Genomic DNA, 24,774 nt, shown 5'->3' on the forward strand with positions numbered 1-24,774 from the left:
AATCGATATGGCTCGAACCGAGTCGAGGGCGTGTGCAGTGGTTCACCTTGCTGCTGGACACGCTCGCCTCAGTACTCTTTACACTCGAAAAATAACGTGATCTCTTTAATCATTTATTTCTAAATCTATTTACGACCAGTTCCTATTTCCTTAAGAGTTTTCATAAGAAGAATTGGTAATTTTTAACTATTTTGCATGTAATTTATTTACTTACGACCAGTTTCTATTTCTTTTAACATGAAATAAACGTCGTCATAAGAAGTTAAGCGAATTTTTAGATATTGCTATAATTATTTGTGAAACTTCATTATTAAAACTTGAGTAGCAATAACTTACATATATCATATATGTGTTTAAAATTTTAAATTTGTAGAAGGTAAATATCTTTTGTTGTTATGTATACTTTTTTTAGTAAAAAAATATTTCGAAAATTCTTTTAAATATCTTTTGGAATAATTCTCACAAAGTTATTAAATGTTTTTCAAGATCAAGTTGTTTTAAAGCATTGAATTACCAAGAATCAGTTAGTAATTTGTTGTGTGCATATTCACCTGTTGTGGCCGTCGTGTAGTTTCTATGGTGCGGATTGTGGATAGCACCACCGCTGAGCAAATTGTGCAGCAGCGGGCGGTGTGGTATGGCCAGCGGTTGTTGTTGCTGGTGGGCATTGTTGCCGTTGCCGTTCCCATTGCTGCCACCATTGCCCGCTGCACCGTGTAAGCTGTGCTGCTGCTGCTGCTGCTGCTGTTGTTGCTGCTGCAGCTGGAGCGGTGTGAGCAGGGCATTTTGCTCTGTCTTGATGTGGAGCAGAGCGGTGGCGCCGGCAAAGGTGGTCGCATTGTGCGCCTGCTGTTGCTGGTGCTGCTGCAGGTGTTGCTGTTGCTGGTGTTGCTGCTGCGGTGCCGGGCTCGTCGATTGTTTCACAATAGGAATTTCAGTGTCTGAAATGATCAAGAAATGGAAGATATTGTAGAAAATGTTGTGGAAAAAACATCAATGTAACATTTAAGTTACATCTTATTTGTAGAACAATTGAGTTCCTGTTTGGCAAACGATAAACCTTTGATTCTCAATAGATTTAATGACATGTAAATTGTTTGCTAGATATATGGTCTATTTACAATAGTTACTTTTATATAATTAATAAAATGGTGAAAAGTGAACCAGTTTGCTCAAAGTGGTTTTATTATTAAATAATATAAAAATGGGATGTACCTATTGATGTTTATTGAACATCAATTATTTTAGGCTCATTTTTGTCATTGCTGTAATGAACCTAATTACCCATACACATGCAAAATAAGTATTTTTGCCTGCTGTCAGCAAAGGTAATAGCTAAATAATTAAAAATCCTTCAAAAACATCAGTTTCAATTAAATGTTGCGATTGGTTCAATCACCAGAAATATGTACCCACACTTTCGAATCCCCAGCCACCTTTGCTGTTCCAATTAAACGAATACTTAGCCTCATCACGGAATATTTTTGCAGGGCCCCCTCCACCATCCACTCCTCTTTTAGCCCATCAACCACTTGGCTACGCCCCTGTCCTCTTCACAGCTGTCAAAAATGCCTATCCAACGAGCTAATAATACAAAAATTCGCATCATAATTTCATAGAAATGTCATGTTAAGCAAAATATGCAAAAAGGAAAACGAATAAGACGAAACGAAACGAAACAATTGAAATGCCCCAATTTGGTGAGCCATGAACTCGCAACCGTTAAAAACAACGCCAGAGGAAAGGCAACAAAAAAAAATTAGCTTCTCACTTTCCTTTGGTCGTTGTCGTTAGTGTTGTTGCTGCTGCAGCTGAAAAGTAAAAGTGCATTTTCACTTATTTCATGCAGCAGCCGCAGCGGCATGAAAATAAGCAGAGGGAAAAAATTGCATTGAATGTCAAGCGGTACGCACACATACATACAAATCCACGGCAACTGCAGTGTGCAGGAAAACGTCAAAGCCAGCGGAGCAATGAAGCTTGCAAGCACACTCACTCTCACAGATACTCACACACTCACACTCACACTCAGAGACGAGTGGCAGCAAGAGAGGAAGAGAAATCAGGTCAAGGCTTGTCGGCAGCGGCGACGAGTTTACAATTTATGCTTTGCTGGCTGCATTATTGCATGTTGCCGCTGTGTGCGAGTGCTTTTTACAGCTTTTTAAATACACGGCAGCCTAGCCGACATCGCACACTGGGCTAAAACCGGCCAAATCACCGTTGGAAAAAGTAAATTATATGTATCTGGCAATATCTGGCAGATTTTCCATACAAATGCGATCAATAATAGCGCTGTTTTGAACCAAACTAATTTCGACTGCATAACTGGATAGCTGAGTAGATAAAATTATCATCTGTCACCAAAAAAAAAAAAAAATTAAATAAGAAGACTGATTTTATCTCTACACATTTATTTATAACAAAAACAAAATATTACAATTTATTTTAATTCCGCAATATAAGACATTTGACCCACTGTGAAACAAAGTCGTCTCGTTTTGATTGCCGCCCCCCGCTCCACTCGTCGTGGGTGAATGAGAAGCATGTAAAAATATATATAACCATATTTTTTTCTTGATATGTAAAAAATTCAAAAGCCGCAACAGCACAAAAGCGTATTTACCCACAAAAATAAAAAGCCAAAGTCGTGACGGAAATCGCGCGGCAACAAAACAGCTGTGCGGTTGCATTGGTTAACTCCCCGTCCACCCGCCGCTCCCTCACCCACCCACAATTAGCCTGCTGCTGCAACACCAGCAACTTTTTAACGGAAATTATAAATACAATTTTCGCCAAAGTTTTCGTTGCGAGAATTTTCCTCTATTTACTTGGGGCTTTAATCGCTTGTCGAAGTGGAAATGTCGGAAATGCCCGTCACTTCGGTTTTTTTTCGCTTGTCTGCGTTTTTCTTTTAGTTTTTCCGTGGGGAACTACTCACGTGTTGTTGTTTACGGTGAAATACGCGGCGTATGCGTAATTTGTTGCAGGTGGCCGTCGAAGAGTTGATTTGAGTAAAGTTCTCAATGATAAATGGCATGGAAATGTCAAATTTATTGCAAAAGAAGACGAAGAAAATATGGAACTTAGCTTTGCTTACAGATTACACCTTACATTTTGCCAAAAACGGAAGGAAGGCGAAGAATTTAGATTTCCTGGCAGAGGAGCAGCACTCCGCATAGCTTTCACTGTACTTAGTTTGTGGCGCCTCCATGGCAAAAGAAAATAGAAACAGAAGCCGACAATCAGACCGCCAGAGGTTCAGCTTTAATGGTGCATAAACAAACACAAACACGGCAGAAAGAAAGACAAATAGCCAGTGGTAATTGTGTCTACAAAACATTGCATTGCTGCGCCAAATGTGCGCTGACCTCTAAAAATGCGGTCTAATAAAACCAGCAGAAACTAACCAACCGACAAAACACACAGAAATACAACAAAAAAAAAATAAAAAAAAATTAAATATATTACGAGAAAACAAAGCAAAATTGGCAAACAACAAAAATAATAAAAAACAACACACATACACATGGACATGTCAAAGAAATTAACGGTAAAGTCATGTGCATGTGAGCTGGTGGGTTTTGCTATTTTTCTTTTGTTGAATTCGAATTTGGACTTGAACTGGCTCGTTGATATGTGCGCGGCATTTTGGGACAGTTACATCACAATTCCGGCGGATAGCGCAGCATTTGCCGCAATAGTAGGTCAATGTAGGTACGAGCCATCGCTGCTTGTTGTTACCTTCATGATTAGTTTGCCTTATAAAGCCGATATGCTTTTTGTTTTATTTTAATTTTTGCTTTTGGTTTTGGCTTTCGGCTTCGGTTTTGCGGTGTGGATAAGGCGTCATCAGAGGTGCTTGAATTTTGTTTACAATTTTCGTAGCATTTCCGAAAGCCGTAGAAGTTGCCCGTCTGTCTGCTCAACAACAATTGCACACCAGCGGCAGCAACAATGTGTAATTGTTTATGGCATTTTGGTTATTGGCCTATTTTAGATGTGCCCAACTACCCAACAACTTGCGTTTGTGAGTTGTGGGCGGTTTGGTAAGAAACGGAAAGTGAGTTTGTGTGTGGGTTCAACTGAAGGGGGATTTGCCTATTGAGCTCAGCTTTTATCGTGTATAAGGTATTTTCATCTGACATTAATCAGTGGAAAGTAGGCAAATGAAATTTAATATTTTAGAGTTGTCGGATGTGATTTTTACTTTGGCTTGCCGATCAAATTACTTCGGAAAATAGCTAGATATCTTTAAGTTACATTTTAAAGGTTACTAATATTATTTTTGGCACGGAATCATATTATTCAGTTTGTTCAACGAACTCGTACTTTAAAAGGCTAGCGAAAATGAGTAATAATAAATAAATTTAACGAAAATAATTCTCATTTTATGATACTCAAATTAAATTATAAACCTTTTTAGAAAAAACCATAAACTTTCTCATTAAATATTTATAGGCTTTTTAAAATGCATTCTAAATTAAATAAGCTAGGATAATTTCATGTTGATTACCTTAACCGTTGTCAGTAATAAATGCAAAATACGAAAATAAGAAATACATATTTTAATATGCATTTGATTTTTGGAAACATTAAATGGGTAACTCCCGACAAATGATCCATCATAATCTTGCCTTGCCCCACTTGTTTACCAACAAAAACATATTCAAATTCTATTCATCAAATAAAACTATTAAAAAAAACCTGTGATTGGATGCCAGGCGAATTCCCCGAATGTCCGAAACCAAAAACGACAACAGCTAGAAATTGTTTTGTATCGATAATTTCACTTGTGCGGCGCAATATTGCGGCAAACCGGAATCAAAATGTGCCTTAACTGGGATACATATTTATTTATTTATTACCAATAATCATAATAATACAATTTATGGCGGTGCCAAAACAAAACAGAGTTATGGGTGTGGTATTGGTAGAAAGAAGAAAGCCCAGTTCAAGTTAATTCGAATGCAGGCGCGACAGACGAAAGTAAAATGCACAAAGAGCTGAAAACAAAATCAACAGGAACGGGCGACAACAACGCAAAAGTTCTATATTTAAATATTATAATTTATGTGTTTGTTTGGCAATTGTAGTATTTGTTGTTGGTGTGAATGTCTCTTCCCCAATTTTTTGTTTTTTTTTTTTGGTTCCGTCTGCCTCGTTTTTGCACGATCCCCATTATTCCCATTCCCATTCCCGTTTCCCGATCCCCAAGGCCCATTCCCCTTTTTTCTCTCTTTCTCTCTGGCTCTCTGGCACTCTCTAAATTCCTGTTCTGTCGCCTTTTTTTGGCTTTTAGGCCGCTGCCAACGTCGCTGCTTTCACAGGCGTACGTGCGTGTATTGGTGGCCAGAATAAAAGCCAGTTGTTGTTCTCTCCGGTTCTTGAGTGTGTGAGTGTGTACGCTTTTTGGAAATTCAGTCTCAAGTTCAAGGTCTCGCGGATAACGCACACCAGCAAAGACACACTGCTCACACCGACACCAGATTCTCATTGTTTACACACACACTCGCACACAGCGAGACATATGCATATCAGGCAATTTCTCATTGTCGTACCAAATGTATGTACATATGTTTATTTAAGCTACATATGCATTTAATATAAATCCAAACACAAACACACATTCGTATTTATATAGACAACAAAATTCTTCTTCAATATTTCCGCATTAAGAAATGATACGAGACTCTGCTCCAATCTTTTCTGTTTCTGTTTCTGTTTTCGTTTTTTTTTTTCGTTTGTATTTTTGCATTTTTTATGACCGCTATTTCTCTATACTCGAAAATGTTTCGTATCGCACAAAAGGAAATATAATGTAAATTTATATACTTTCTGTTGTTTCGTATTTTATTTTGGCTGAATCTTTTTTTTTAATTTGTCATTAAGTACTTTTATTTGTTTTATGGTGTGGTATAATATGCATATAGATTGACGCATTTGCCTCCAGGGAAGATGTTTTTATATGCCTTTCGAATTTGTTGCGATTGCTTATATCGGATTTTGTAATGCATTTATTTCCATGCGCTGGCGTATGTTTTAAAAATATATGAATTATTTGTCATATGCTAGACAGATAAATATTGCCTTTGTTTGCTCAAAATATGTTCTCATGTAATTTTTTATATATTTCCGATAAATGTCTTTGTTCAGTGTCTTTTATTTAATGTTGCATAATTTAGTAATAATGATTTCGATCAATATTAATATATCACAAAAGCATTCTAATTTATCAAGAAAGCTTATAATACTTGTTTTATATTTTGGTTTATTTTCTACCACTTTTAACAGTTGAATGTTGTGTAATTTCTGGTAGCTTCTGTTTAAATTAACACTTTCTTTTCCGACAGAAAAACCCTTTTTTTGGTCACGCGCCAAGTTTGTATGCGGTTACAAGTGCTAATTGGATGTGTATATTATTATTTTGATTCCTATTTGCCAAGTTAGTTAATTAATGTTTAACCAGCTATTCATGAAAATGTTCTAAGCTGAAGTTCTAAACTAGTTTATTATTTCTAGCTAATAAATAAGTTTTTCATTTTAATTTATAGAAAATTAAAGTTTTTCTAAACTTTTATTCAGAGATAAATTATAAATTCATTGGTTTCCAAGCAAATTATTGATGGAATAATCGAAATCGAAAGTTTTGCTTTAGTTAAGAAGTTCTATTTTTTAATTCTATTGAATTAATCATAGTATTTAATGTTTATAAAAACTTTCCATATATGCTCTAGATTTCGGTGCTTAATACTTTATTTGCTGGAAATTCATTACCAAGAATTTTATACCGGACCGCCAAAAACGGAAGTTTCGGTAACCGCTGCAAGTTCTAGGTAGCTGCATTACGTATATGACTCGTTGTCGCTAATTTAGCAGCAACAAGTTTGGGCCTTGACCCGACCCATTGCACTCGGTTATGGCTATGCAATCCGCGGCTGACCATATGGCCACATATTAGCTGCACTGCGAGCGGGAAACATTTGCTCAATGCGATTTCTTGAATTTGCTAATCCGATTTTGTAATTGAGTTACGTTGTCCGGCGGCCAGTGACATAATCCCTGCGACTAGGAATCGGGGACTCTGCGTCTCTCCTTGGCTACCGATAAGGAGATAAGCTCCCAGTGAGCAGAACCTCCATTGGCCAATTGAGCGGAGAGCAAAAGTGATTACAAAATCTGAACCGGGGAAAGATACGTATAGGCCTACTAAATGGGGCAGCGGCTTACATAATTCTAATGCGAAAAATCGCCGCCGCCATCCGCCGTATTTGGGTTAAAAAAAAAGGCATCGAAAAGAAAAAAAAATGGAAAATCATTTGCTAATTTCTTGCCACGAAACGAGAAATTTAAGTTTTTCCGCGCACGCTCTGTATGCGATTAGTTGTGTGTGTGTGTGTGTGTGTGTTTGTGTGTGTTTGTGTGTGTGCGCGCAGTTGTTGCCAATCTATTCCCAACCTACCTCAAAATGTTTTGCGTTAGGCCTGAAAAAAAGCAACAGAGCGTTGAGTTGGGTGGCGGGCGGTGGGCGGAGGTCGGAGGGGGTCGCTCTTTTTCACTATTTCCCACAGCGCACTCACACTCACACACACACACATGGACTGAGCAAACACAGACGCTCCAAGCTGGTTTGTCATGTAAAGAAAACGGTGAGGGGGAAAGAGGAACTACGGCGGTAAAGAGAGCCGACCGACCGCTCTCCGCCGCATGTCGCAATTGAAAGTTGCCTCCACCTCTCTCTATGTGTGGGTGGTTCAATACTGTTGTTGTTGCCGTCGAAAGGTTGAAGGTAAGACCAGAAACCAAAACAAAGCCCCACAAAATGAAGTCATGAGGAACCCAACAAAACAAAAAACAAGAAAAAAATAAAGGGTAAAACACATATAAATAAAAGATGAAAATGCTTGGTCGTGTCGCAAGCGGAAAATATATATCATCTAGGAATTTGTGTGCGAAAAATAAAAAAACATACCTCTGAAATGAAGTCTAGTGAAAAGGAAGCCCAATAAATTTACCGACTGACTGGAATATTTCGCAAGAAGTCGCAAGTTTTTGGGGCGAGGCGGTCAAGGGGGGTTCCAGTTAAAAATTTTGCATATTACCCATTCCCATTAATTTTAAGTCATGCGATTTATGGGGGAATCGAGCCAAATCAATTGGCTTACATTTTATAGAGTTCAATTCAATATAGAAATTACCATCTGTTTAACTAACTTAAGGCATGACAAGCTGTTTAAAATTTAATAATTGGTTTGAGTAACAAGCTTATAAACTATTAAGCTGAGTGGAATTATAGATTTCAATAAATTATATTGTATTCCCTATATTGCAAGTGTTCAGCGTTGCAGTTATGTTGAAATAAAGATATTTGCCAAAGGAACTAACATTTTTTAATTATTTAAGTAAGACTATTTATTTGATCTAGTAATTTTGTCATTTACCCTAAGCCAACCAACTATTAGCCTATGACAGTCATCAACCATTTTATTTGATTTTATATGTGTTTCCCATTTTCCTGTTTTTTAAATTTCAGTCTAGATGAGAATTAAAATGGACATTTTTCCTACCACTTTCAGTTTTTCCATCTTTAAGGAGGGCTTTAATTTTCGCTTGTTTGTTTCCCCCATTCCCACACTGCATAAATCTGTTGGCGGCGACCACTTTAGCCAGATGTGAACGAGAGGAGCATTTCCGCCAGCCACTTGGCCAAGAACTGCAATTGGCAGGCAGCGTTTTGTGGCGGTTTAGTGTGTATCCAAAGCCCAGGGCTCCAGCTCCAGCCGAGCCAAAATCAAAATCAAAGCGAAAACCCAAACTAAAGTGGGGTAAACTTCGGCAAAAGTGAAGGCAGCAGCAGCAGCAGCAGCAGCCCGGGAGCCGTTTTGCTGACGACGACGCCCCGTGTAAAAGTCAAATAGAGGAAACAAGTTGTTGGCTAGGGTTACCAGATATATAATTGTATATATGTTTATATATGAGGGTATGTAGCAAGTGCAAGATACACAGACATAGATACAAAAGACCAAGTCGGAGTCTCCATCTCCAGCTCATTTAGCAGTTGCCAGTCGCGAGTTGGCGAGTTGCTGTGGCAGTTTTAGAGCAAGTGACTGGGAAACTATTCCACACTCAGACATCGAAACCGAAAGCAGACACACAGACACGATACGCGTTACAAACTAGCGAATGCAGTGAGCGGAGAGCCAGATACGGATACCTATACCAATACACATACACTGAAACCGAAACAGAAACAGAAACCCAGCCAGCTGAGCGCAATAGTTTATAGACGACGGGGCCGCTCTCTTTCTGGCTCTCTGTGGCGTTTGCCGCCTCAAGTAATCAATAAAATTGTTGAGGTGGGTTAGGAAACTGTTACGAAGCCGTTGACGTAGACTCGCTGCTTCTACCGCCGCCGCTTCTGCCGCTTCTACCGCTTCTACCGCTTTTGCTGCTTCTACCACTTCTACCGCCTTCTGCTTCTGACCGCAGCGGCGAAGACGTCGACGCAGCGCCGCCGGCGGAAATTGCGCTATTTTAAATAATGTTTATTTTGCCTCCGGCCGACCGACTCTTTTTCTTTCCATTGTTTTTCGTTATAAACATTTCTTGCCATTGCCAAATTGACATTTCACAATTTTGGCCAGTGAAAGATGGGGGAGTTGCTTGGGAGGCTGATTCATTGCCACTTAATTGGCAATTGTATAAAACAAACCAAATGGACACCAGAATTTTTTAACGAATTTAAATGAAAAATCCAAGAAACCTATGTTTTAAAATTCAATGTATCAACTCCCAGAAGATGTTAATTTATTATTTTCTGAAAAACTATTTTAAATTGCACAAATTTCTAGGAAAAGGTGTATTTTCCATATATTTAAAGCCAAAACAAACCAACGGTATCAGAAATTGCTCAATTTATATATGCTAAAGGCATTTTGATTGAGCAATAAACCATTTGTATCATAAGATAATTTAATGGGGATTTAATACAAGAAAAAGAAACTAGAAATCCTAAAGTTTTCAACACATTTAAACAAGTTAAATTATAGGAACAATATTTTCATTGATAACCATTTTAAACCAGTTAAAATATATATATAACTTTTTTTTGCCACTCACAGTATCGCTTCATCAAGCTCTTCTTGTAGGCCGCCGACCGTTCCGCCTTGCGTTCCGGCTTGAGGCGCATCCTCGCCCGCTCGCATTGTGCAGAGTCGTCGGATTCCGTCCCGGAGTAAGTGCGTCCACGTCGGCGATTGGCCGCCGTTGCTGCAGCGGCTGCTGCGGCGGCCGAGGCCGCGGCACTGGTGGCACTGCCTAGTGACAGATCCAGCGGCGAGTCGTAGCCATTCTGGTACTGCTCCAGCAGTTCCTCGTCCTCGGCATCCGCCTCCACATCCGCATCCGCATCGTCCACATCCTCCAGCGTCTCCTCGTCTTCGATGTCGCTCATCGGCTGCTGCTGCTGTGGAGGCAGCAGTGTGGGTGCCGCGGTAATCACAGAGCTGCGCTGAAGCTGCTGCTTGCGCTCCCACAGGATCTTGGACACATCGTCCAGGGTGCTGCGCGTCTTGTCCGGCGATGTGGGGGCGTGATGTTGCTGGTGCTGCTGCTGCCTTAGGTGATTATAGAGCACTTTGAACTCGCGACAGTCCGAGGTGACAGACTCCGACTCCTCTTCCTCGTCTTTCACGGGTGGCGACTTGGGGGAAATCTCTTCTAGTGACTCGGGGACTTTGGTGGACGCAACTGGACTTGGACTTTGCCGCGCCAACACTGACTCGGTATCAACTATGGCACCTGGTTCCTCCCCATTGACCGGCTCTTCCTCCTTTTTCTCAGCTTTTTCCTGGTCATTCATCGCCGGATCCTCTCTAGCCACGGGCTGCTGCTGCTGCTTCTGCTGCTTCTGCTGCTTCTGCTGCTCCTCTTCCTGCAACTCGGCTCCTGCTGGCGGCGAGGCTTCTGCGGGAGCGGCAGCTCCCGGCGGTGGCGATGTGGGCGTCAGGGGCGAGGCCACCGGCGTGGGCGTGGCCGACGACAGCGAGGAGCTGGATGAGGAGGATGACAGGGATAGCGAGGAGGAGGAGGAACTCGAACTGGAACTAGAGCTGGAGCTGGACACATTGACGAGGGCTGCTGCCGCCTGGCTGGCGAAGTTGTGCGCCGTGGCGGCCACCAAATGTTGCACCATTATCATTTTGCACGACGCGGCGAATGCGTGATGGGTTCAGAAATATTGCGTATACGCAACGTCTTACACTTCTGACATGATTCTTATGCCTGATTTTTGGGGCTTTGTTTTTTATTTGTGTGTTTTTAAAAATTGCACTAAGTTTTTGCACTCGGTTCGTTGTTTGTTTATTTTTTTGTTTATTTTTTCGTTACTTCCTTACGCTTGAGGTATTTGTTTCATTTGAAAATTTATAACATTTTGAACTTTTTTGCACTATTTGTGGACGTTTTTATACTAACTTGTGGCTTAAACTTAAACACATTTTGCTATTTAGCTATTACATTATGTTTGCTTGTTGGCCAAACATTTGCTTGTTGCTTGCATCTGTTTTTTTCTGATTTCTGTTTGTGTTTTGGCTGATGAGTTTTCTTCTGTTTGTTTTTGGGCCGCTGTTCGTCGCTCGCCGCGGCACGTCATTTATCTCTTACGGTATCAGCAAAACTAAAATCTAAAGTCAGCACAAAAACCGCTGCGAGTGTTTGTTAGGCGCAAACAACAAACGTCGACGCCGGCAGCGACGCCGACTGCGATGCTGCGGCAAGCAAAAGCGCGCGCGCGCCCCACTCACCGATGCCCCAACACCAGTGCACTCGCCCCGCTCACGCACACACGCAAACACGCACGCACCGCTCAAGAAACACACACTTGCACAGGTGCAAAGGAGCGCAGAAGAATGAGAGAGAGGTGGCAAATCGGCGGACTGAATGGGGCTCGCTCGCTCAACTCGCTTACGCCGACTGAACGAACGACTGAATCGTTGGCGCTGCTGTCGCTGGTGTTGCGAAAAACTTTGCGAGAGAGCGCGAAAATGGCAAACAAACGTAATCGCGAGAGCGAGAGAAAATGTTTGGAGCTCTCTTTGCTGCCCCTTTTGCCCCCTCCCTGTTGCAACCTGTGTGCGTGTGTGTGTGTGTGCATGTTTGGGGGATTTGTGTGCCACATGCGCATTTGCATGCAATTCTCGTGGGGATTGGCGAGAGGGAGGAGGGGCAGGAAAGAGGGGTTGTCACAGTAGCAAGTCCCTCAAGAATGTTGTCAAGTTAGGATTACTTTTAACTGCACAGAAAAAATTGCAATCCCACTTGATAGAATTAAGAAATTGAATTTCCAATCAATTACGATTAACACTTTAAGACTCAATTTCTTTTAAATTATTATTTGAAAATATAAGTTAGTTAGTCGTCCAAACGAAATTTTAAAAGTATGTTTTGACCAAATATTTTGTAAATTAATTCGGTTCGAAATTAGGAATTCAAGCCCAAGCCTTTGAGAAGATTTGTTTTTTTACTTTTGTATTCTTGGTTTCCTCTTTTAGATAAAAGTAAAAACATTTCTGATTAAGAATGCAATTGTTTTCTGGAAAACAATCCACTCTTGGATTTTCAAGAACACTTCGTGAACTATTTTAAGAATTGATGATGCTCTTAATTTAAATTAAACGAATTACAGCATATTTCCCGATGAGCCAACAAAGGCCTGATTACTTCCCTTTTAAAGATCATTACACATCAGGAGCGATTAAAAATAAAAGTAACACAACAATCACTGCCTGCGACCCAGACCCAGTGCTCTCTACTCTTCGGTCTCTTCTGCTCCCTTTCGTCCGCCCCCTTTTCCTCTCGGCCATTTCTTGCCGATTCTCCCCAATTCTCTGGAGAAGGCTATCGGTGTCTCGCCAAATGGGTCAGGCCACGTCAAAAGGGCTAAGCGATCATCTGGTCTATGTTTTCTCAAAAGAGAGGGGAAAAGGATGGGGATAACGAGAAGGATGATGGGGAGGGGAAAAAAGGAGGAGATGGGTGGGGGTTGGGGAATCAGAGAGAGAGAGAGAGAGAGAGAGATTTAGAGTCGTTGCTGCAATCGACACGATTATGACTCAATGCAAGTGTATGTAAGTGATTTTCTCTGTGTCTGTGAGAGAGTTAACAGAGCTCTCTCTCGCTCGCTCTCACTCTCTTTTTGCTGTCTGTCAGTGGAGCAAATTTTCACTTTCCGTTTGCTTAGTGTTGTTGTTGGGGGCCTTTCCATTTACTTTGCTGATTGCGATTGCAAGTGTGCGAGCGAGCAGATAGCACTCTCTCCTCTCTCTCGGCTGGCATATAATGTATGTTGCAAATAAAGGAAGCAGAGCAAGTAGGCGACTAAGAAGAAGAAGACGGAGGAGCGGTAGAAGGAAGAGTTTTGTTTTTAGAAACAGCGAGGGCGTAGACGCAAGGGGCGGGGAGGGAAAGGGGGCAGGGGCAGGGGGCGGCAGAAGGAGAAGCTAAATGAGGCGACGTCGACACAGACATACTTTTGCAATAGCTCTTTGTCTGTGTGCACCCGTCTAAGTGCGAATGTGTGTGTGTGAAATGAGTCCAATGTACCGACAACTAAAGGTGCAGAGAAAATATATTTAAAATAATAGAATTTTACTTTTTGAATAACTGATAAAGCCATAAATCCTTAATAGTCCTGTCCTTCTAAAAATGGGAAACTTAAAAACAGGGGCGTGATGAAATATAAAAATTGGTTTCTGTGAAAAATGGTTAAAGAAATAGATACAACTAGAATTTATTTATTGCACCCAATCTATGAAACTGTTTATATGAAGATCTAAAGCAACAGTTAATATTTAAGTAATACAACCAAGAAGGTTAAGTAACAAATAAACTCTTTTATTTTTCGCTGTGTAAGATTTAGCAACAAAGGCAAGGGTTTTGGACTAGTAGAATGGACCTGGGGGAAACGTTTGGGGTTTGACTGCCGCCGACGGCTCCTTTTGCCAGAAGAAGCAGAAAAGAGAGGGGACTGAGACAGACAGACAGCCAGTCGTTAAAGAATTTGTTGAAGAGGAAGCGCATTAGGTGGCACTGCTCCGCCTGCAGAAAGCTTCCACTTCTGCTCCTCCGTTGCCCACAGATCCTTGACTCCTTCGGAATCGGAATCGTTGGGCTTGGTTTGGGTGTCGACTGTGTAGCCGATTCATGTTTCAACAGAAGTCATTGAACAGCTAACGACAAATGCCGCACACTGGTTGGTTCGATTGGAAAACTAATCACCACGTTGGGGATAATCAAATGCTTGCAATGAAACAAAGTAGCTATGTACGTTTAAATGTTCCAATATTTCCGTTACTAAATTGCTTGGCAGTTTAATTTAAGATTTAAATAAGAAAAATCACAAATTTTAAAATCATTAAACTATCAAGAAACAGTATAGTCAGTTAAAGCATTGAAATCTAAATCGATTGAATCTTTAAACATAGTGAGCGGAAAGAAAGTTACCATTACAAAATTATATATAGACTAGAGAACTCTAATATATGTTTTATTTTTCGATAAAACCGAAACAATCTTCGCAACAAAAATCATTAAATAATTTATAATTTGGATAAGAAAAGAAAATATTAACTACCAATACTAGATTTATTTATACAATACAATATAAGTCTATTTAACGTATTCAAAGACGGAAATAATGATCCTGGCGCCACTGTGCTAAACTGGACGACAACAAAAGCGCCACCTACTGCCAGACAGGCGGTCGATGGGCAAGGAAGATGTCGGAAATGTATAAGCAGGGCAAACGTTTGGGGTTTCGTTTCGGGTATAGCTTTCAACTCGGCCGCACCAACACACTGATGCGGCAAAACAAACTGTATATTGTATATTGTATATTGAGCGCAGCGTCATCCAGAAATTTCGGCAGCAGAGCAGAGCAAAGCAGCGCAGCAGCGTCGGCGAGACGAAGTTTTCGGTGTAAACAGCAGTGAATGACCTTATATCATCTAATACACGCGCCGTGCACTCAAACCCAGCGAAATTTGTCGCACTGACTAACTGACAAACCGAACAACCAACCCAGCGACTAACTGACAAACCGACTTGACTGACTAACCTGCAGACTGGAGCTGAAAGCTGAAACAGAATCACAATCGCAATCTCCGCAGCCTCCCCATCCAGCTCCCCATCACCAGATTACGATGGCATCGCCGAGGCGACAAAACCTGCTGCTCTGCCTCTCCTTCGCACCAAAGAAGTTAAGGTACACAAGGCAAAATGTCATCCAAAAGTTTGAAACGAATAGGGAATCTTTCCATCTAAAAATAAGGCTACCTTTTGCTGTATCAAAACTGAACAAAGAAATATTTAAATTAATAAATTGGAAATAATGTTTTAAAACATAGATTATTAATTCATAGAGTCATCATCTAAATGTAATACATTTTCTTAAGAGCTTTGAAAATAATTTTAAAATTGTTAGGACTCGGCCAGGGTTTGGCTGAAGGAAACATTTTTGATTTCCCGGATACCGTACTTTTCTGCCAGTGGAATAATAGAAGCAGAGCAGACTTTGTAATTGTTACGGCTTCGATAGGGGGAAGTGGGGACATCTCTTTGTTCAGCGCTCGTAATCTTGCCGAAAAATTGTCAGTATAGTTTCTTTGTCTCTCCAGTAAAATGAAATGTGATTGCGGGGGCAAAAAGGACCCTTGTGGGTTAAACGAGCAACGTTTATAATGTCGTCGAATTGATGATTGCGACTTTGATGCTTGACGAGATTAGGAAGATGCTGCAGTCTGATGGATACCCGATATCAACTGAAAATTCGTGACCTGTTGGCGAATGGAACTTTAACGCTCGATTGGATGGGAAACTTGATGCATTTTACATTGTCAAAGAGGTTTTCTGATGAATTGGAAAGGAATTGGTAGGTGGGTTGCTCTAAACGATGACTCAGAGTTTAGTTATCAATCTTTACGAGTATGTATAGGAAGAAAAACAAAAATTGTAAAGGTTTGGTACCAAAAATTATTGAAAACTAATTTAACTAATGGAAATATATTATTTAGTAGATAGCTTAATTTAAATCATTAGAAATCTTCAGGAAGTTTTTACAGCCATCAAGAGAACACGTGTTCAAATGGCATTCACCTTTTGCGGCAGAAAATTAAAGCAACAACCAAAAAACATCTCAATTCAGCGGTTTTTCATTATCTCTCGGTCGAAGCCTTCAGTCAGTTTCAATTGTTTCCCCATTTTCAGTCATGAAATTGGCGAAAATGAAGACAAAATGGGTGCAGCATGCTCTTGACCATCAGAAGCAGCAAAAGGAATAAAAAGCAAAGACCACAAAATGTTCACCGCGTCATCTTTAATGGCAGTGGCAACGGGGCGTATGAGTAATTCGCTTGCTTATTTTGCTTGTAAAGCGGCAATTACAAGTGTCAACTTTTTTCAGGCCGCCAACAACTCTAGACCAAAACCTTGACCACGACTTAGGTGCGCGAGTTCTTAGCTTGTTATTGAAATGACGTAAAAGAAAAAAAAACGCAGCAGAATGATCAGAGTGCAGCGCAGACTTCACATCATAATTAAGAATTATGATGATGACAAGTTTTTGACGCTGATGCTGGCAAGTTTTTCCAGCCAATGTCAATGATAAGAAAACCACTGTTTCTGTTTATGTTTCTGGCTTTCAGTCAGTCACTGCCAATGACGAGCCAAGAGATTGTTGTCGTCGAACCATCTAAGACAATCCCATCCTAGACAATGACATCCAAGCTAGAGTCAACTTTTATGCGTTTTAATTAAACGAAATCGAAAGCGCCTGACGGACCAGACGAACCAGACGGACCAGACCGAAAGGAAATTGCTGATTGTGCTGCATGCAACATTATTCCGCTGTTGGCCATCGCAGTAAGTGCTTTACTGCTCGTTTGACCAGCAAACCCAGCTACACTTGCACTTGACAACGAAAATGGCACAACAACATCGACAGCAGCAGTAGCAGCGGCAACAGCAAGAAAACTCCAAGTGGTAGCTGGAAAAACTCGTCGTTGTCGTCAGCCGCAAAACAATGGCATTCATCCTACATTTTGGCCCGAAAACAAGTTGCTCATACGCCCCATTGGCATTGTTTTGCTTTTCCTTTCTTTGAGCCACCCCTCAAGTCCCGCCGATTCAGCTTCAGATTTAGCTTCAGCTTCAGCTGCTGCACTTGCACTTTCTTTTTGCATTATGGTCTGGGGAAAAACTTTCGATTTTCTCGCTTATAAAAAAAAAATAAACAAAAATACAAAAATATTTCGCTTGGTAAGAAAAAGAAAATGAAAGCGAAAATGCGAAATGGAAACGGCTGGAAAAAAGCAGGGCAATCGATGGGGCAAGGAGGGAAGCCGAAGCTGAAGCTGAAGACCTGAAATGTGTTAGTCGGCGACTTCCAATTGCCGTCTGTCTTGGCCTGGGACCTGCCGTCAATTGCGCTAAATGGCAGCGGCAACAGCAACAGCAACAACTGCAGCAGCAACATGCAACATCTATGCTCAGCTCAGTTAGCCATTTGATTTGATGTGGCAAGCATAATGGGCTCCAGCTGAGTGCTACATGCAGTTCCATGTAGACAGGCCCTCGGGGCGGCATCATGAAAAGTAATGGAACAGCTGAAGTTTGGACATAATGGGCTTACGGATGAAAGTATCTTTTAATAGGATTCTTGTTCCTTAAGCTAAACAATGCCAAATTGGCTATATCATAAATTGATCATAAAATGGCAGCAACATTTATTTTGCATTTTTGTATATGTATAAGAAGTACACTTAACGAGATAAATATTAAACATTACAGAGATCTTTAGAAAATAATGTTTTTCCAAATATTGAATTAAAAGGTATAAAGTCGAGACATAGTTTGATTCAGGTAGTACATAAAATTGATTTCATTAAGTAGATAATTTTGTACTGGTGCTTTCTTTAAATTCAAGAAGACACTATAAGTACCGATTGAAGAAAAAAATGTTACAAAAACTGTTAGCAAGGTAACTTTTTTTAAAAATGTGTGTTTATTTCGAATATAGCCTTCCTTGATGTTTCTGTTATCAAAAATGGAGATGCAATAGATTTTCACTATTTGTAAAAAGAAGGACTTAAAATAATAATGAATAAGTATACTTTAATTATACCATGGTTCAAGATCTTTTGCACAAACACAATATACCATCTTACTCCCCAAATAAAGGAGTATAATAACTAGACCCCAACTCAAGTATGTCCAATTCCTAACTGATCATAATTATCCCAGTCAACTGAATCGAACTTGGCCCACTGAATGACAACGTTTAGCCCGTCAATTAGCTGCAGCAACAACCAACCAACGGCACAAAAAAAAAACAAAAACAGACAACCGCAGATGTGAAAGAAAGGAAAACCCATGATTTGGCTAACAAACTTGGCCAGGTTGGATGACCATGCGGCCGCCACTGCAATGGCCGGCAATCGCAAATCTCGGACCGCATTTGTATGCAGCTCCATTCGGCCATTCATAATGAAAGTGAATTTCGCATAGTTTTCCTCACTGGCTCCGCTGTGTGAAGCCAAGCATCGATCTCTGCTGGCCAATTTCTAATGCTGCGCTGTGCGCTGTACATTGCACGGCATGGCTCGGCTCAGCTCAGCTCGGCTCGGCTCGACTTGACTGTATCTTTTGGCCAAAACCAAACCAAAACCAGTTAGCAGTTGTGGCAGGGTAAAAGTGTCTTAGTAGGCCGCTTTTGGCCGCATCGTCATCGCTCGGATCGGATCGCTGGGATCGGCTTGAATCGGCTGGGATCGGATCGGGTAACACTGACTGACTAACTGAGTAACTGACTTCTTGGTCATGCAACGAGCGTAAGCAGAAAATCAAAAGAAAAGCGAAAAGAAAATGCAGGCCACATGTGGAGGAATGGCCAACAGTTTCACATTCGCCGATTTTCTTTTCTTTTTATTTTATTTTCTTTTCTTTTACTTACATATATTTTATTTTTTTGGCACAATGATTCGACTGCTACGTCCACGTCCGTGGCGGAAAGTATTTATTTTAATTAACGAATGGCGTTGGAGTGCCGAAAGTTGGTTTGCATTTGCCGTTTGTTGCTCGATTTTCATTTGATTTCCGAAAGCCATCAATTTGAATTTTTACTTTCGCTCATTCGACACTCGATCAGAAACTTCAATTCAGTTTAATGGCGGACAGGAAAGGGTTTCCCCAAGAAACATTTTAATAGGCATTGTTAAAAAGTTAGTGATAAGAGCATTTTAAGAATAGGAATATTACCATTGCCATTAATTTATTTAATATATTTTTACAATCAATATGTGTAGATCGTTTAGGTAGTTATATCAAACGTTTGCGTTTGGCTTGTATTTTAAGTGTTTTTTTTATAGCAAATGAGAAATAATTTCAAATATAATACTGTCAGTAATAAGCTTGTTAATAAGCAATTTGGTTAATAATCATTTAATATAACACAACACACATTTGAGTACTACATTTTCATAGAATTTTCCAGATACTCAAGTATTTCCGTCACCTTGTCTATACGTCTAACTCCCCTTGAACTCGTTTCACCCCTACCCATTGCTTTTACATCCTTCCCAGTCCAGTGCAACCCCCCATAGATCGACGGCTTCTAATGAATATTGAAATTCAATAGAAACATTTTCTCAAAGTTTCCCGTCTCCGTCCCTCCGTGTTCGCCGTCTCGCTCAGTGTCAGTCGAGTCGCCAAACAGACAAAAGTTGATTAAACTGCACAATAACAAACGGCAACAACAACTACAACGGCCGTTTTCAAGTTCAAGCTATTGTGAGTCCGCAAGATACAAATGTAAATTCAAAAGAGCATTTCGACTGGAAAATTTCCAAAAAAAAAATAACAAAAATAACAACATACTTATAATCGAAAGCAGCCAACCAAGCTGGAATTGCATCAAAAAGCGAAGAAGAAAAAAGCCGAACAAGTGCCACAGAAATCCCAAGCAAAATTCTCACACATTATTAAGCGTTGATTAGTGGATATAACAAAACAAGCATGTTTATAAAAACTATTAACTAAAAGTGCAAACTCAAAGCTTCTTCTGCTTTGCCTCAGTTGTTCAGTTGTTGTTGGTGTTGCATTTGTGTGTTTTCGTGCGTTTTCATTTTCATTTGGCTTTTCGGTTTTTGTTGTTTGTTTACGTGTTTTATTGAAAACGATTTTCAATGCCATTATAATGCACTCCGTCTAGGTGTGTGCGTGTGTCCGTGTGTTGTAAATGCAAAAGCAAAGCAAACGTCCGTCTAACTGTACGGCCGTCAACCGCAGCCATTGGGGCAGCGGCGTTAGAGGTAAGGCGGTACGGAAAGGGGGAGGGGGGCTGACTGGGGCTGGGGCGTACATGACGACGTCGACGGCAGCAGTGACGGAAGCAGCGCAGCTAACGGCAACGACGACCGCAACGCCGACTGCAACTGCTCATCCGCCAGACAATTTGCTAGTAACTGCCACTAAAAATTACACGAGGGTCGCAGGGAAATGTATCTTATCAGTAGTATTTACTTAAAATATAATACTCTAAAGAAAACAAAATGATATCAGTTAGCACATTGATTTATTTCCTAGTGATACAATGACATCTTTTTAAGAAAATCTACATAAATACTATTACGCTATGCACTTTCTTATAATTAAGCATATTGCTCTTCAGCATTTTCCAAGAAAAAATATCAATTTAAATACATTTAAGCTAACCATTTTCATGTTTTTGTTTTATCTTAAAAGAATTAAGGTAGGTTAGGAAATTATATTTATAAAAAGTTCAAAGTCAACTATTTAGCTTACCTAGGATTTGTTTCAATAGTTGACGAATACTTGTTTTTAAAATTGAGGTTGGTTTTGATAAAACATTCAAGTATGTTTTTAAGGAAATTAAATCACATTAGTTTCAGAAAGTTTACGTCAAGGTTATAACTAATTTATACTAATTAAAATTCCATATGTATGTAGACAATTTATTTACCTTTATCATAACTTCTTGTTGAAAGGGGTTATGACTTTTACAAATTAGAAATCAAAAACATAAGTACCTATTTAATTTTAAAAACAAAGTTGAAATAAATCACGGGACATTGAAGCGTACTTGTTAGAAATACTAATAAATCTACACTTATATTTTCCCACCTCTTACTTTTTATTAATTAAAACATTTTCAATTGGCTCGGAAATTTGTGGAGGTGCCACCGCTTTGTTAGCCACACCCAGCGTACGCTAAGCGGGTCTTATTAATATGTTGCCAAAGGAAAGTTTTCACCGACATGGATGGCCGGCAAATTGATCGTGCAATAATTACTGCATAGCAGCCAGTTGCAAGTTGCCGTTGCCGCTGTGTTGTTGCAGATGCTGATGCTGATGCTGATGATGATGAAGTTGTTGCTGCAAATGGAAAGCAACGAGAGGGAAAGTGTTGCCGCTGCCAGTTGGCAGTTTTCATTTTCCATGGCATGCTGCTAATAATACCAATCATAATGGCGCATAACAGACACACTGACATTGAAACGAGGCGCAGTGGGAGGGGCGTTGGGCGGTATTGTAGGGGAGTGGAGCGGCAGACGGCGGCAGTCTGCTGCCAACACGGTAGCCCGAGTGAGATCGATTGGCATCGTCGATCATAGCCAGCAGCAGCAGCAACACAAACAGCAACATCAGCAATAGCAGCGCAGCAGCAGCGTCAAATTTTGCAATTGCTATTGCAAACTGCACAACGGCAACGTCGACGACTGCAACGACATTCAACTGATAGAAGTCAAAGTTCTGAGAGAAGGCGACAGATAACACGTCACTTGACTCGAATGGGGACATGGACAACATGCGTGCCTCCCCTCAGCCCGTTCGCCCCCTTCCTTTCCGTACAACTACAACTAAAACGCAAGAAGCAGCAGCAGCAGCAGCAACAACATGCACAACAGCAACATCGACAACTACGACAACAACGACGACAACGACGACGACGAGTCCGGCACTCGCCGCTGCCACTCGAGAATCGCAATGAATTGTCGTTAGCTTCGCCATTACCCCACGGGCAGTTCACTGGGTTCTCCTGGCCCCCGGAACCCCCATATCCCCCCCCCACGTTCTCCTGCCATCACCCCCTACCAGGGCCATTCGCTTAGATCTCTGAGACACACAGAAAAATAATCTAGCAACTCGGAATCTGGTCATACCAAACTAGATTCTATTTCTGGCTTGATTAGATCTTCAAGATTGCAAAAAATACATTAATTCAATAAATACAATAAGATGACTCAAGCTTAGTTTATGCAAGCAAACAAAACTTTTATATATTCAAACAGAAAAATCATGTTTAATTTAGAAAGTCTAAATGAATCTTAACTAAAATATAAGTCATTGTCATAGGTATTGTTCCTACAGTACTTTTTAATAACTTAAATACGAAAATTCTAAGTTAATATACCAATGAAAAAATGTTGCACAGTATATACCCATTTTTGAATGATTTCAACTGTGCAGGTAGAAGAAATTTGAATAAAACCAAAAGAAAACGCAATTGGCTTAAAACTATGGAGATGTTAAAATAATTGTTTTGGAAAATTTAAAAATTTACATCTAACGTTTTTTTTATGTTTCTAAAGTTTTCCATTTTATTTCCTGTGCACTTTTTGTTTGTAGTTTCGCATTTTATTTGATAGAATGTTGCGCGTATCGAACACTGCCACTGCAATGTTGCAACGGGCTGAATCGCGGCGATCGATCGATGGGATAAAGGGGCGGTGCAGCTGGGGGCGGGGGCGTGACTCGGTTAGGCGGCGTTTATGGCCGTTTGTCTGACGGTAGCACAAACAGCGGCAAAAAAAAAACATTTTTTCAATTTAAATTGTTTGTTGTTGCTGTTCTGGGTTGTGTTTCAATTGTTTTTTCTCCTCTTGCCTTTGCTTTGGTTTTGATCAGTTTTGTTTTATTTGCAATTCTCATTGCATTGCAATTGCAGTTAAAGCCAATTGCAGTTGTTTCTGCTGTGTTCGTTGTTGTTTCTTGGCGTGTATTTGAAAGCCAATGTCTCTGCTTGTCGGTGATTGGTAAGGATAAGGGGTGCTAAGTCCCCAGCTTTATCATGAAATATGGTTATGGGAACTTAAAGAAAATATATCCGCAAGGAAACGTTAAATATCATTACAAAATTTGAAAAAGAAAAAGAGCTTATGACCATAAATACTTTTCAATATTAATCAATATTATTTCAGGATGCTTAAAAATTATTTTATTTCCCGAGAAACACAAAATGGTGTTAATTTTTAAAAAATTTTTGAAATTATAAATTATTTTAATAATGAATGATATATTTTTTTTATATTTTCGTCTTTTATATGTACAGAAATAGATGGGGATCTAAGTTAAAATACTGTATCTAATGCCGTAAGGACATTTATGGCTACTTAAAAAAAGATATTTGCGGGACAAAAATAAAATATTGATAAATTTTCGTAAAAAATCATTTTAATTAAAATAGTTTCCTTCCCGTTTCAAAAATAGTTATATGTCATTGAGTATTTGCTTTTATTTTCAGTGATCACTACATCATAGCACCCTGTACAGTGCGAACTAACGCACAATTACCCACAGACACAAAATGCATGCCAAGAGACTCGAACACCAATGCAACTATATAGACAAATATGTATATATAAACACATTGAATGCATTTTATTTGCTTAGGCATATTTTTAATTTGCGAGGAAGGAGAACAAATAATGAGTGCTACACAAAATGGCACACGGAGTGAAAGAGACAGAATTGAGAGGAATTGGCGAACGAGCGAATTGCGAATTGCGAACCGCGAACGACTGCGAATGCGAATGCACGAGTACGAGCAATAATAATAGCAACAAAATTTTCCTTTTCTAGGTCTAGGCCAGATGCACAATTACATTCTAAAATATGCACACAGCTGAGCACATATATATTTATATATATAAATGTATATGTATCGCTATTTTGCCGGGGAGCGAGCAATGTTGCTGACGTTTTCAGCTCCGGCTGGCAGCAGCAACAACAGGTAACCCGAATGACAGTACTTGGGATTTAGGGCCACCACTTGACTTCCCCATTATATCGCTTATACTACATATATTATTCTGGGGAATCTACAAAGCGATATCCGTGATTATTCACCGACTTGAACTAGTCTCGTTCGCGGTTCCTGAAACCTATAAATATTAATATATATAGACGATACATATATATATGGCCGAATTATAGATGCACACGATGTAGTCAGACATCCGCCTAATATTTTCCGTTTTCTGCAATTGCAGTGGCCATTGGCATTGCTGTTGCAGTTGGTATCTCGATGTTGTTCTTGTGCCCCTCTTACGCATTCAATTTTCGCTTTCGTTTTTCACGTATCTGTTTATTCATTTTGAAGGACAAGCCCCATGTATCGATGTGTCTGGGTGTTGATCTGAATACCGAACTGCAACAGCCACAAAAACAATCTATTTACGCATAGACAATGTTGTCGCAAAACAAGCACGCAATTGGGCCCATATTCCTCGTAGGCTTAAAATGTTTTCCCATTGAAAGCCTTAATATTTTTTTTTTGCTACAAAACCTAAGCAAGCTGTTCCTGCTAACGACTAAGCTTTTGCCTGAAAATTAATTTCCCTTTCAATTAGCTATTATTCGAATGTCATTTCTATGGAAACCTTTTCTTTGACAGGATAATTCCCCAACATTTTCCAGCTT

General features: G+C 40.0%; 1 protein-coding gene across 2 annotated transcripts in view; it reads right to left on the minus strand.

Moving 5' to 3' along the window:
- LOC108135573 (ecdysone-induced protein 74EF) overlaps positions 1–24,774 on the minus strand; it is a 41,422-nt gene that overhangs the window by 3,087 nt on the left and 13,561 nt on the right. Inside the window, exons 1-2 of one of the 2 annotated variants that reach the window (XM_017256342.2) lie at positions 10,120–11,956; positions 552–941 (exon numbers count right to left, since the gene is read on the minus strand). In XM_017256342.2, the coding sequence (XP_017111831.1) occupies positions 552–941; positions 10,120–11,200 (1,471 nt within the window). In that variant the 5' untranslated portion in view covers positions 11,201–11,956. Of the gene's footprint in view, positions 1–551; positions 942–10,119; positions 11,957–24,774 lie in introns of those variants that run through there. The other variant, XM_017256343.2, reaches the window with a different exon arrangement.

This window comes from Drosophila elegans, unplaced genomic scaffold (genome assembly GCF_018152505.1).
Source record: "Drosophila elegans isolate 14027-0461.03 unplaced genomic scaffold, ASM1815250v1 contig_208, whole genome shotgun sequence".
NCBI classification, from domain to species: domain Eukaryota; kingdom Metazoa; phylum Arthropoda; class Insecta; order Diptera; family Drosophilidae; genus Drosophila; species Drosophila elegans.